Raw genomic sequence first — 13,719 nt, 5'->3', positions numbered from 1 at the left:
AAATAGAAAGGTGTAGAAAATAGATATATCTTGTTAATCAGCTCAGCTTCAAGTTATTTAAACAAAAATGACACCCAAGGCATTGCTTTGACTTGGTGCTTTCCCTGTCCTATACTCACAGAGGGTGTAGGTGCTGTATGTGTTGGGCGAAGACAGTGGCTCTTTGGTGTGCAGTGTGTCGACAAGGCCCGGAACGTGGTGTGGGCCTGTGAAGGAGTCCAGGGTTGATTTGCCAGAGCCAGGGCCTCCAGCAGGGGGATGCAGACCGGAGGAGGAAGAGGAGGAGGAATGGGAGGGAAGTTGCTGCTGCTTCATCAGCAGCGCCTGGTACAGCTGACGCTGGTGCTGCTGGATCTGCTGCTGCATGTTGGTGATTGTACGTGCAACCTGGAAGACAAGAGGAGGGTTGTCACAACCAAATCATAAAAGGAAATGTTGGGTGAAGAGGTGGCAATATGGTGGCAAAAGTAAGCTGGACGGCAAAATAATGAAAAAATTGAGGAAGAAAAGTGTGTGTATGATAAGGGGAAGAAAAGGTTTAGTACAAATGAAGAACGGCAGAAAAAGGAGGAAGCAAAAAGAGAAAACAATAGAAGGAGATATTGTGTGGAGAATTATTATTAAAGGGAGATCTTTCTGAAATGTAGACCTCTGACATTTGTCTAATGAAAAGAATCAGCATTCAAAAAGAGAACCAACTCCTTTTCACAAAAGAGAAGAAGTTGTTGGCTGAGCATATCCTTTTCAACAACAGCATGGGGTTTTTCTCAGCTGTTGTCACAGTATCATGTGAGACTCAAAATATTTGTTGAGAAAAACTGTGTCACAGTGTTTGTATGAGCTCACGTGTAATCACACACAAAAGGAATGACCTTGGTGATCACACTTGTGTTGACGCATTTGTTGACTCACTTGCTGCTCTTGTTGTCTAATGGGCCCAGAAACATTGCGCTGCGCCTGCATCATCTGCTGCTGGATTTGTAAACGCTGGTACGCCTGAGTGAAGGGAACACAAAGAACATATAAAGGCCGATTAAATATGCTGTTCATAAACATTTGTCAGTGATATTTGTATGTCACTGTAAAAATTACAAAATATTAGATATGTCTTGATTCTGTTGCTTGGCATCAACTACTTTCCATTAAGATTAGTCATATTAAAACAGAGTTCACAACACGCACATTCTCAGTAAATGATGGGAAACATGGATGTTTACTCACAATTTGCAGTTGCTGAAGTTGGTACAACAGGGTCATTTGTTGAGGGTTTATTGGTGAGGTTAAAAGTGCAGGGTTCAGACCTATGTTTTTTGCTGCAAACTGCAAGAGCTGTGCTTGGACCTGGGAGAAAGGTAAGAATGGGGAGATAACAAGTTTGTCATTGCGAATCCCACCAAATGCACAAAGGCAGCTTCTGGCGAGGTAGAACTAGTCACTATTACTTGTACTACTTGCAGAAAAATAAAGAAAAAGCATCAGGCAGAGAATACATCTTTGTATTTCAGGCGGACATCTGGCAAAAAAAACTTTTTACACCAAATCTAGTACAGCTTCTGACAACCCACAAAACTGCTAGATATTTTCCAGTATATTTCCTAATCCTTCTATCATAGCTGTCAAAGGTATGTCCATGGTACCCTTTATCTATGAATATAATCAAAGTCACAAATCCAACAAAGCCACATTCCATTCCTTGCAAGAATATTTAATCAAAGGCTTATGGCCAATGTTAACTACTTTAACTGTTCACAAATTACACTGTAACTAGCAATCCTGCACTAATCATTAAACTAACCCTAAACTAAATTAACTCAAAACTGGCTCCTACACATCTCTACACACAAGACATTCACTAATTTTTGGTTTGACAATGGATGAATGAGATGCCACATACTGTTAGAGCAGGGAAAATCCTTCCCTATGCTCATGTCTTTAGAGAAGACCTCCTGTCCCAGCAGGCTAACTAGCACTTACTGTTGGTGCAATTCATTTTGTGATCCCCCACGCCATGTCTTATTGATCAGATTTAACACTTAGTACCTACAGTAATTCAAGCTCTTGTACTGTACTGACACTTAGTTGTTAAACAGTTGGGATACAAGTGTGTGTCAAATAAAAAGGAGGCCTGTGATGTGATGTGATGTGTGCATCTACCTGAGGGGAGAGAAACTGAGGCACTTGAGCACGTAGACTAGGCTGGGAGGAGCTGAGAGGTGGCACAGGTGGCTGCGGAGGCTGCTGCATGGCCCGGGTTTGTGCTGCTCCACTGCTGCCAAACATTCCACTGGGTATCTGTGACTGGACGAGTTATAAACGCACAATGCATCTTCAAAATGCTCACAAGTACTCAAATTATTATAAGCTATTATACGCCACACCAACAACACACAGCAGCTAATAGAGTAAGGTCAAGGGTTGACCCTCCAACTATTAAGTCTTAAGGAATTTGCTGGGGTTCATTCAAAACACTTTAACCATAAAGCACAATCAAAAGCCTGAAAACTTGAAAAGGGTCAGTGTAGGTGAATATGCAAAGTTTTTTTTTTATTTGATTGGTGTTTTCTCCACACAGAAACAGCCAGGCCTCACTAACCCCAACATAAAACCGGGCCCAGAGTGGGAAAACACCACCCTTGTGTTGTCATGAAGACAATAAATACGCTACTTTGTGAAAACATTGATGTCATAGTCCCACCTCACTCTCACTGACATTCACTGTCCCTATCTTTGTTGTACACTGTGATAGTATACATTATGTGTATAACATCTGTTTTTGGTGTAGCGTAACAGCACCACTTACAGGCTTGGCATATGCATTACAGAGTTGTGAGTTGTGGGGGTGGGGGGGTTCATGTGGTTAGAGCCATTCCCTGAAATGAGGCCAAAACTTTTTCAAAACGACAAAGAAAAAGATACTTTAGGTTTAGCTCCGTTTCTGTGTGAATATGGCCTTGCACTTTGTGTAACTACACCTTATGCACAACAGCGCATACTGAGAGCAGCCATGTAAGATCACAAAACTAAATAATTATTTAGATTTGGCTCAAAACACTTAGCATGTAAAGGGTTGCTTTATCCTCATTTCCTATCCAAGTATCGCTGGAGGAGACACTTCAGTGAATTTCAAACAAAACAAAGGCCTGAATACAGTGCCTTTGTTTAGACTTCAAGGACATAGCGCTGTTTTTCTGGGCCACGGCCGCCTCTGGGGCTAATATTTGATAGAGCACAACTATCCCATTTCAATTAACACTTCAGGCAAGGTTATATACACACATGAGTGAGTGATAGAAAAGTTGAGATTTGGGAGGTGTGTATTAGAAATGAAATTTTTGTGTTATTGCCATCACTGCGTGATACACACTTAAATCCTGCAAAGCCAATAGTTTTAAAATGATGGTTATAAAGTTGGGGAGTGAATGAGAATCTACTGTCAGTATAGTTTGTTAATAATTAGGCAGCTTCTACAATGTTTTTCAATATTTTGGGTGGTATCAAATAACATTATATGTATTATTGTTTATACTACACATTAGTGATTTGTACTGATGCTGTGTTGTACCTGTCTGTTCAAGTTTTGCATGGCCAGCCCCGGGTTGCCCTGTCCCAAACCCTGCCCAGGAAGGCTACTGTTGGCCAGGGGGAGCTTCAGGCTGGGGGAAGGCAGAAACGGTGATGGGGGAGCATCATCTGACAGAATGCCATCCTGGAACAGAGCAAATGAAAGTGGTTAATTGAAGAATAAAGAGATGGAAAAAAAAACAACTGTTACTTCCACACATTACAAATATAAATTATCAAGAATGTGATGATTTAATGTTTAAATCAATACAGATAGGAAGGAATTATAAGACTGACATTCTTACTCGAACTTCTTTGTAACAGTCAACACAACATATGTCGATGTACAAATACAAAAAACCCACACAATAATTAGTTGCTCATTTTTTGTACCTTGTCGAGGAAGGCAGTGCGGTCAGAGAGGTCTTTGGAGAGTGCTGAGGACCGACACATCAAGGGCTTATTCATGCCATTGCTGTAATCAGACATACCCATGCCCCGCTTGTCCAGGTCAGTCTTCTTCTCCAGCAGAGCACCTGGAAGCAAAAAAGGAGGATTTCAAAGGATGTATTGCATGAAACACATTTTTAAACATGTTTTCAAACATGTTTAAAAGCAAACACTAGATTTACTGAGTAATGTACAGCTGGGTATCATACAGAGATAAATCATGTTTATGAACTTACTCATGGCCTGGTCAAGGTTCATGTTGTTGCTCTTTAAAGCCTCCTCAGCAGGGTCTCTCTGTTACACATGGAAAAAACACACATGTTAACTATAGGCATCTTTATCAACACAGTTGTTATAAGGTTTCAGCCTTCCTAGGTACAGTGCCTTGAGATAATGTATGTTAAGATGTGGCACTATTAAGTTAAATTAGATGTATTGATTATTTGATGGTTTATAGCTCTATTAACTGATTGCTTTGTTTTGTATGTTTCTATTCTATACAGCAGAGAATGCTATATTCAAGTAAAAAATGTGGTACATTTGTGGACTCTAAGGGCAAAACTAAAAAGACAGCTCTGTCATCCTATGTATGAGTGCTTCTTTTTCAATAATTTCTAAATACATACCGGAAAGCCCATGTCAGTGAGCTGTTTAATGAGACGATTCATGATCCAGGTCTCATCTGGCTTGTTGCCCATTTTCCCCTGGAAAAAACAACAACAGTGATTAAAAAAAACAAACCAAATGACAACAATTCCTAACAATAAAACCTGCCAGCATTTGTATGAGTACAAGTCAAGCATGGACTCTGACCTTGCTTGGGCCTTTCTTGGGCCCATTGCCCCAAGAGTTGCATGAGGAGCTGTTCTCCTGGGAGATGGGGCCGTTCCACATGTCCCCATCCTCGGAATCCCACTGGCTGGTAGACATGCTTATCTCCTCTCCTCCACTTCCCCAGCTATCTTGCATAGGTTTGGGGCCTGAAATATTAATAAATAAAAATGGATTAAGTTGGCTACCTTTATCTGGTGTATCTTAAAGCAAACTGGGAGTAAAGCAGTTATCTCAGCAGACGGGCAGAGGAAAATTTCTAACCTGACCACTTGGTGCCACTGTTGCCATTTGACATATTTTCCCAACTATTACTCTACCATTTCCAACATTTCAAACTAACAGCACAAAAAAAACCAAGAACTACTGAGGCGTGGAATTGCTTTAATCCAAGCAACACACTAGCACTATCACAGACCTCAACAATTGGCACAAATGGTACAGGTCTGAAGACAATTCCTGTTTTGTTCCATTAAATGAAAGACATTAGTGTACGCATACTGGGAGAAATCATCAATCTGTCTTTTACAAAGGTTGCTTTAACACTGGACACTATCTTTACCCGATGCCTATAGTAACGATCATGCCGACAGGCTATAGCAGAAATACTACTGTACATTGTACTAAGCTTCAGAATGCCAAGCAATCTGTAACACGTTGACACTATTACAAGACAACAATGCAGCATACAATGTGTGGCAATGGGGGACTGATAAACCAGCACATATAATATTGCAATTTGTTGAGTATGGCTTTGCTACAGTGGTATAGCAGTCAGGGGGTTGTGAGACCAACAATATTATCAACAACTGATGAGACTGAACATATTCCTACATATTCCCCCAGTATGGCAAAGAGGACAATGCTTTTTCATGTGGTTGAAATTATGTATTACTATATCAACATAGTTTCAATGGGGTATTACCTGGCTTGCAGGGTGCAGAAACTGGGGGTACGTTGGCTCTACCATAGGGCACAGAAGACTTGTGGCCACCGTCTCCCCAGGTTCCTACTCCCCCTCGGGGTTTGCCCCAGGCAGAGGTACCATTGTCCACAGCTGATGTTGGAGCTGCTGGCTCTCCCCAAGCAGGTTCTGATTTGGGCTGAGCACTGGGAAGCTCTCCCCAACCTGGAAAGTAAGAGTTAAAATTTAGAAAACATTTTTAAAGTGACTGTCTTTCTTTGAGTCTTTTTTCTTAACCCCTTTCTTGTACAATTTCATACTATCAAAAGCTGTAGTGGGCATATCATTAAGAAACACTAACAAAACGCATGTCACTAGAGTGATTTGTTTTCTTTATAGAGACCCTTCATACAACCCCCTACAGACATCAGTAGGTCCCTGACATTCTCAGTCTGACTTTTCAGGTATTGACTTTGCATGAATGTGTTTGAGATGAAAGGAGTAGCTCAGGCAAGCTAGTGCAAGATCTTTTTGATTAAGGGATTGAGTTTCTCTCTATTTCTCTACTATATACTCTATACTGAACTGTACTAGAATAGAATAGTGTTTAGATAGAACTGTTCCAAATTCAGCCAATTTAAAAGGTGTTAATAATCTTCGGTGGTAGCTGTAGTTCAAATGGCAAACACCAGAGGTGCCACCAGCTGTAACACTAACTTAAGCATATTGTTGGCAATTCAAAAACTACATACAGTGATGAATGAAACTAATCTACATATTTAATTCAATAATTTATTCAAAAATGTTATGAGGAAAGAATAGACTTTTTGGAATGCACTGTGTATACTGGGTTTGTAAATTATATCTAGCATTTCTGCTTTTCTTAACAATCAAATATTATTTGAAAACATTTCCTGGAGAATTTATATTAAGAACAAAAAGCAGGAAGGGGCCTTTAAAATATCTTTTGGAGAATAACTTAAACATATGTTTGAATGAAGAGCTCATATAATCTAAAGTAGGATTCATTCCTCATTAAACTCTAAGCACTGCCTCACTCCATTCAAAATTGCTAAATCTTTGCATAATCCAACTCGTCTATGATGTAAATCAGAACCAAACACACTGTCATACATTTTAGTCTTGCTCCAACACAATCCATTTTAAAGTGGTTTCCAACCCAATCCCCTGCTGGCCCCGTTTGGCATAATTCCAGAAAGTTTCAAGTTAACACCTCTACAAAGCCAGACTGTTGCACTTTCCTCTTCTCCTTCTTACTGTCTGAGGTTGTGGGATGTCTAACATAATGTTAATTAGAAAAAATAAGATTTGTCACCAAACACAAGCATGCCCTCTTAAATGATGCTTGGGACCCTTTTTTAAAGTACTTCCAGGAGACTACCTATTCATAATTATTCTTACAGAGCTCATAGTATATGATGGTATTTTTCAAAATGTCAATGGTTTCATTGTTTACAATGATATTTATTCATGCATGAGCGAGAGAGAGGTGCAGTTGAGTGTGTGAGTGCTGAGCGAGAGAGGCAGTGGCAGAGTCAAGTGTGTGCGCTTGTACCGAGTGAGTGGTCGAGCAAGAAGGAGTGGTGCTATTGTCTGTGTCTGTAACTTAACTGCATACATTCTTGGTACTCTCAGACATGTTTTCTGCTTAAGTGGTGGAGTAAATTTGTGTCGTGCATCAGTGAAAACGGGTCCCACCTCGAACAGTGTTTTGCTGCACTATGTTTGGTTTTTCATATACAGGTCTTGCAGTAAAAAATATACTGCCAAGCACTCATTTCTGTATAGTTTTTCTTCTTTTTCTTTTTTTTTGGGTGTGTTGGGTCCTGCTGTGTTCTATTTTTTAGGCACAATTTACACTGTATATGTTCTCCTCCTGAGACTCATAAAATATGAATAAAATCAAAAATAAATAAATAGCTTACCTGGGTTGGCAAGGGGGGCTCTACCCTGGGGGCCAGTGCCTGCATGTAAGCCCACATTGTTGGGTGATCCATTGTTGTTTCCATGATGTTGAAGGTGAGTTGGGGGCGGGCCATGATGGGGATGGTGGTGCATGTTGTGGGTGTGATGGTGATTGTTGTTACCAGGACCAATAGAGTGATTGTTGTTGTTATTGTTGGGCATAATCATTCCACCATTCTTACTGGGGGGTGGGCCACTACTGCCTGGGTTATTATTGGGCTTTTTACGATCCCACATATTGACAGCCTGGCTGTTGGTACAGGGCTCACCCCAGGTGGATGTTCCATCATCAATCTCCATCTTCCTGCGGATGGAGGGAGGGGAGGGCTCTTCCCAGCCAGTGGGATCCATCCCTTGGTCCGGTTTGGTGACACTGCCCCAGCCAGGGGCATTCTGTTTGACAGAACCAGGACCACCCCAAGAACCAATGCTGCCACCTCCTCCTCCGCTGCCACCTCCTCCTCCGCTGCCACCTCCTCCACTGCCAGTACTGCTACTGCTGCTGCTTTCCTGAGGCTTGGAAGATCCCCAGCCTCCTTGCACTGGACCATTAGAACGTGACATTTCTCCCCAGGTACCATTACTAACAGTAGGGGGAGGTTTACCCCAGCCTCCTCCTGTGTTTCCTCCCCTGGTGCTTTCCTTCCATCCACCATTTCCTGCATTGCCTCCTTCTCCTTCCCACATGCTACTAGAGGAGCCATTATTCTTGGCCTCACCTTCTCCCCATTCCCCTGTATTGGAACCATTTGAGCCACCATTACTGCTGCGCCAACCATGGGAGTTTTTAGGGCCTTCTCCCCAGCTGGTGGGCTTGCTTTTCCTTAAGTCATCATCCCAGCTAGGTGACTTATCCTCAGACCCCCAGGATTGTGTGCCCCCATTTTTAGGACCATTGGTAGGCAAAGGGTCTCCCCAGCTACTTGTAGTGCCGTTCGAGGTTTTGCTGAGTGACTGCTGAGTTTCTCCCCATCCGGATCCAGTCTTGATTGGCTGAGGTGGAGGGGCTCCCCAACCAGTAGATTGTGATTCAACAGTGTCACGTTTTCCCCCAGACCCGGGCCTCTGGCTGGACCCAGGCCTCTGGCTGGACCCAATGTTAGAGTTGATGGTACCTCCATTGGTAGATGGTGGCATACCATTAGAGCTGGAGCCTCCTATGGTGTCTGAGCTGCTGTTGCTCTTTCCATCATCAGAACTGGCTTCTTCCATCTCCCATACAGTGTGCTGTCTGATGGGGGTCTGTCCCCAACCAGTGTTGCTCAGCACTCGAGGGTCAAGGTCCTGCCGGGGTAGCACAGGGGTATAATCCATGCTGGATGACCGGTCTCTGTGAGATTGACCTTCACTGCTGTCCCCACTACCTTCACTTGCAGGGGCTGTTCCAGGCTGCTGGCCCCATGAAGGGTGTTGCTGCTCTTGGCCTGAACCTGAACTACCAGCATCTACAGAGTCCCAGCCTTTTGATCCATCTCCAACTCCAGGGGATTTTCCCCAGTCACCCCAGCCACCACCTCCACTACCCCCACCACCACTGCCTTGGCGACCCCAAGCAGAAAGGCCTCCAGAAGGAGCCGAGTCCCAGCCGGAGTCCTTGGGTGAGTCAGTTGTCTTTGTTTCTCCACCACCCCATAAAGAGCTGCTTTTTGTGTCCACATTGAGCTGGGATGATTCAGTGGGTGATTGGCCTCCCCAACCAGTTATACCATGAATAGGGCTCATAGGCTCCTGAGCTTGCTTAGTGCGTTTTGGTCCATCAGAGTTAAGGTCAGCACATTCCATACTGAAGGACAAGCTTGTGCTGCTTGAAGGATGTTGATCATTTTCGTTGGTACTTCTCATACTGACCCAACCTCCCCCACTATTATCTGTACTTCCTAGGGTCCCGTTTCCCATGTTTCCATTGCCATTCATACCTGGTGGGAGAGATGGAGAGCTGGACACTGGGCCAACACCCCCTCCACCACCCTCGTGGCCCAGAACTGGCCAGGCAGATGGGTTGGCATTGGGATTGAGGTTTAAGTTAAAACTGGGAGAGCCCCAGTTATTGGGTGCTCCTCGACCACCATTTATACTATCTTGTTTCCCATCGGAGCCCCATCCTCTATTACCAAGTGTGTTGGCTGATGGTCCTGTCATCATGTTACTGTTAACTTTGAGAGAAGGGTAGTGGGCCTGCTGGCCAGTGGCACCTGTGGCCATACTCAGAAAACTACTACTACTGGTGGTAGTGACAGTACTGGTGTCTAGGTTGGAGCTAATTGAGCTCAAGGGGCATTCTGTTTCTTTAGAGTGGCTGGGATCACTATTGCAGCTGATGGATGGCCAGGCTTCTGTGTCACTTTCGTCAATTAACACTTTGTCCCAACTGTTGGCATTGAAGGAGCTGTCAACAGGCAAAGAGGCTCCCCAATGAGAGGCCTCATACTGGGCACCAGGACCACTCTGGGGGGATATGTCTAAAAAGGGAGAGGAAAAAATAGGAGATGAGACAAAGGAAGCAGAAAAAACATTACAGGTGATAACATTGAACTAGAAATAAACAAAAAAAAACAACAACAGAGAGATGTAACTGGTAAACAGTGGAAATGGGGAGTGAGGGGGAAAAACACTTCAGGTTAGACTAGACAAGATCATGTAATACAGCCCCATTAGATGTGTAGACCAATTTTATTTTCTTGGTTGGTTAATGCCGGCCATCAGACTTAGCAGGATGAGATGGTCACACTTGCACATTCCACAATTAAACACAAAATCGCATAGTGCATCCAAGCATGCTACATGTCATTTTACCTACACACAAAGAGCAAACGTCTATCAGGATGACCTCTACAAAAATCTTGGATGGGAGGACAAGACCACATGGATGCAAGGGCTTGATATCGCTACTTGCAGCCATATTCTACACTATTATCATTATTATTATTACCTCCTGCGTCCCCCCCCATCTCTCCCTCCTCTCTCCTTTTCTGCCCCCACCTATTACCTCACCCCTTAATTCCTCTCCCTCTCCACTAACACCCAGCAGTGAGAGGCTCATCCATCTCTATCGTGGCTGTGCTGACTGGGGCTGTGAAAGGAAGCCCAAGTGGAACGCTGCTCGTTTATTGGAATAAAACCAGGATGGCTTCCCATCCATCACCCCCCTACGCTCCGCCAGGCATACTCCTCCTTCAACTGCACTGCACTATGAAACCACGGAACAATTCCTTAAGGCTTGTGTGAATATGCGTGTCTAGTGGCTTCTCTCTACAAGCACAATGTGTGCATCTGTGAATGTACAATATGGTGTGTGTACATGTGCATTTTATTGTATGCATGTACAGCTTTTATTTCAATCCAGTGACTGTAGACTTATACTACAAACTTGGTATGCAGACTAAGCATGATTGACAAATTCAGATTGATGCTAAAAAACAACAACATATTTTTCAAACAATTATCTAATCAGCATTGTATCACACACAAGCAATTTCATTAAGCACAAAAGCATCCCATCAGAGGGGGAACTAATAATAGACTGAGTCAATGCTGTAAAGGGGTATTCAATCAGTGGGAGGCAGTTAATCAATAATCTTATTAATGGTAGTGGCTGAGAGCAGGGTGGGTATTGATCCAGCATGCAAACATCCTAACCACTCAGCCAGCCTCATATAATGGTTGAAAAAGCAATGACCAGCACACAGGCCAACTGAGCATGTGAAGGAAGAAATTTATCAATTAACTTTAGGAGAGTAAAATTCATGTGTGTTAAGAAGCCACAGTGCATACACGGAAGCTAGATATTTATCTGACTTTAGTGACATTCACACATTCAGCAAAAGTTGAAGATGGTAGGGCTATATTGCAAACAATATTTTGTCATGAAAATGAAAGTGCTTAGTAATCTTGCTTTGAAGATGGCTACAGTACATCACATATGCACATACAGCTCACATATAAATAATATCAAGCATTAGAAACCCGCTAGATAATAATTTCCTGGCTAACTACTGCAGTATACTTGACTCACTTGGCTTTAACTTCAGAAAGAGTTGGTAAAATATTTGCCTCATCCAAGACAAGCTCTCAGTGGCTTATTTTTAAACGCAAAGAGTAAACTGATTATACTCTGTCTGTTTTGATCTAGCTCTGACAAATCTAACTCTATGAGCCAAGGGGTGTGCCATTTAACAGACCAAGAAGCTACGAATCCACACAAAATTTTGAGTATCTTTCTCTCTCTCATTTGTCCATGTCTCAGTTGCACATTTTGTTTCCTTAAGAGCGTAAAAGTAGGTTACATGGTGAGTTAATCAAAGTCTGGAAAGCACTGGAAAGTAGCACTTTGCTATGACTATATAAACAAATAATATTTCAACAAAAAAATTAAAACACGTAAAAGGGAAAGACGAGAGAGGGTACCTATTTGAGTGCAGCTATTTGTGTAATTGTGTTCAATAGCTAATATAAAATAGCAAAAGTTGAAATCTGTCTTAACAAAAAATAAACACAATACACTCCACAATAGGAGCATTTAACTCAATAAGTTTGTGCTGTATTTCATTTAACTGTAGAGGCAATAAGCCTATTGTGTCTTCTGGCAAATGTCAAAATAAAGAAATTGTGGACTAACGCGAAACAGATTTTTTTCCATTCACCTCAACATGCCTCAAGTGCTCCACTTTCAACTGCCTATACAGACATTCCAACAGAAAGGTCTTACTGATTCTTGGCAAAGCAGCGATTTGGCAGGGGAGGGAGACAGGCCGAACATGAAAAACAAAGAAAAGGGAACTATAATTTCCATCCACTGCTTGCAGTCATGTGTCAGTAATGTGATGCTGCTTTCATTCTGGTAGCAATTAGAGGGCCAGCGACTGATAATGCTTGGTGAATAAAAAAGGTCAAAAAAATAAAACAAAGAGGCCCTCGGTGGCTCTTAATGCTTCCTATAGGAAGATGGGCTACCTTTTTGTGAGCATGTATGAGCATATTGCTCATACATGCGCTAAGAAAAAGTTACATTTAATAGCAGTACCTACAGACTGAAGCTGTGTGAATGCAGCTTGCCAGAGTAAATGCAGAAACAAGCAGGGGATGAGTCAATAATGAGGCAAGCTGCCATCATAGAAATTGGCAAGTAGCCAAGAATTAAATATCTCCCTTTGCATAAAATGAAAGGCATGGTCAATGAATAAGGAAGAGGACAGGATGGTAGGGGGAGATGGAGGAAAGTCTTGGGGGAGGGACAGGCACTTGACAGTGGGAAAGAAACATGAACAGATTCTTTAGTCTGATTGTGAGCCACAGTCTAATCTTGTTTTCACAGAGCCAAATGTGGGATGACATAATTACCAGAACCAGAGGCAGTAGGGGACATTTAGTAGCCTTTTGTCACCAAATAGTCTCTTTCCATTCCTCTTTAAGTGGAGCTTTACGCCCACTTACATCAAGAAGGCATGTACTTGTTTTCCATGGAAGCAATGACTAAAAAAAGAAATAAAAGTGAGACTGAGGGAATGGTCACAGGAGGGTTTACATAGCTCATCACTCATGCTTGTTTACCTCTGTAAAGGTAGGGGAGAAAGTAGGAGAGCGAGACCATGGTGACTTCTCTAGTTTCTCTGACAGAGCCTAGATTAATGAAGCCACTGGGGGGATTCTCACTCAAACCTCTGCAACCTCGGTGTGTGTGTGTGTCACAGCCTGAGCACACAGGGCAATCAATACCTTCCTAGTAGTCTTACGAATATTTGATGGAATATTTGACACCACGTAGCCTACCACCATTTTTAAAACACCATAGTTTCTGCCTAACTCGGAACAACTTTCTTATAGAAAGCCACACACATAAGATATACTCAAAAACCCAACTGATTTACCTGCTCATCAAAAGGGCTCCAATGAAAGGGCTAAGTGTTTAACAGCACCCAGCAGAGTGCCTTCTGGTTACATGCTCTGTCTGAATGACTGGCAAACAGCTGTTGGCCTGCAGTTCCCACAGT

At 42.7% G+C, this 13,719-nt stretch overlaps 1 protein-coding gene across 3 annotated transcripts in view; it reads right to left on the bottom strand.

Moving 5' to 3' along the window:
* Positions 1-13,719, bottom strand: part of tnrc6c2 (trinucleotide repeat containing adaptor 6C2) — a 47,152-nt gene that overhangs the window by 12,016 nt on the left and 21,417 nt on the right. For all 3 annotated transcript variants that reach the window (XM_058641713.1, XM_058641714.1, XM_058641715.1), the window contains 11 exons: positions 7,693-10,191; positions 5,768-5,971; positions 4,825-4,991; positions 4,638-4,715; positions 4,248-4,305; positions 3,955-4,097; positions 3,563-3,706; positions 2,155-2,298; positions 1,222-1,341; positions 913-996; positions 120-387 (listed from right to left, as the gene is read on the bottom strand). In XM_058641713.1, coding sequence (XP_058497696.1) covers positions 120-387; positions 913-996; positions 1,222-1,341; positions 2,155-2,298; positions 3,563-3,706; positions 3,955-4,097; positions 4,248-4,305; positions 4,638-4,715; positions 4,825-4,991; positions 5,768-5,971; positions 7,693-10,191 — 3,909 coding nt within the window. The remainder of the gene's footprint in view (positions 1-119; positions 388-912; positions 997-1,221; positions 1,342-2,154; positions 2,299-3,562; positions 3,707-3,954; positions 4,098-4,247; positions 4,306-4,637; positions 4,716-4,824; positions 4,992-5,767; positions 5,972-7,692; positions 10,192-13,719) is intronic.

The sequence above is a fragment of the Solea solea genome, chromosome 10, assembly GCF_958295425.1.
Source record: "Solea solea chromosome 10, fSolSol10.1, whole genome shotgun sequence".
Taxonomy (NCBI): domain Eukaryota; kingdom Metazoa; phylum Chordata; class Actinopteri; order Pleuronectiformes; family Soleidae; genus Solea; species Solea solea.
The sequence above is the reverse complement of the archived record's forward strand: the minus strand, read 5'-3'. Positions and strand labels throughout refer to the sequence as shown.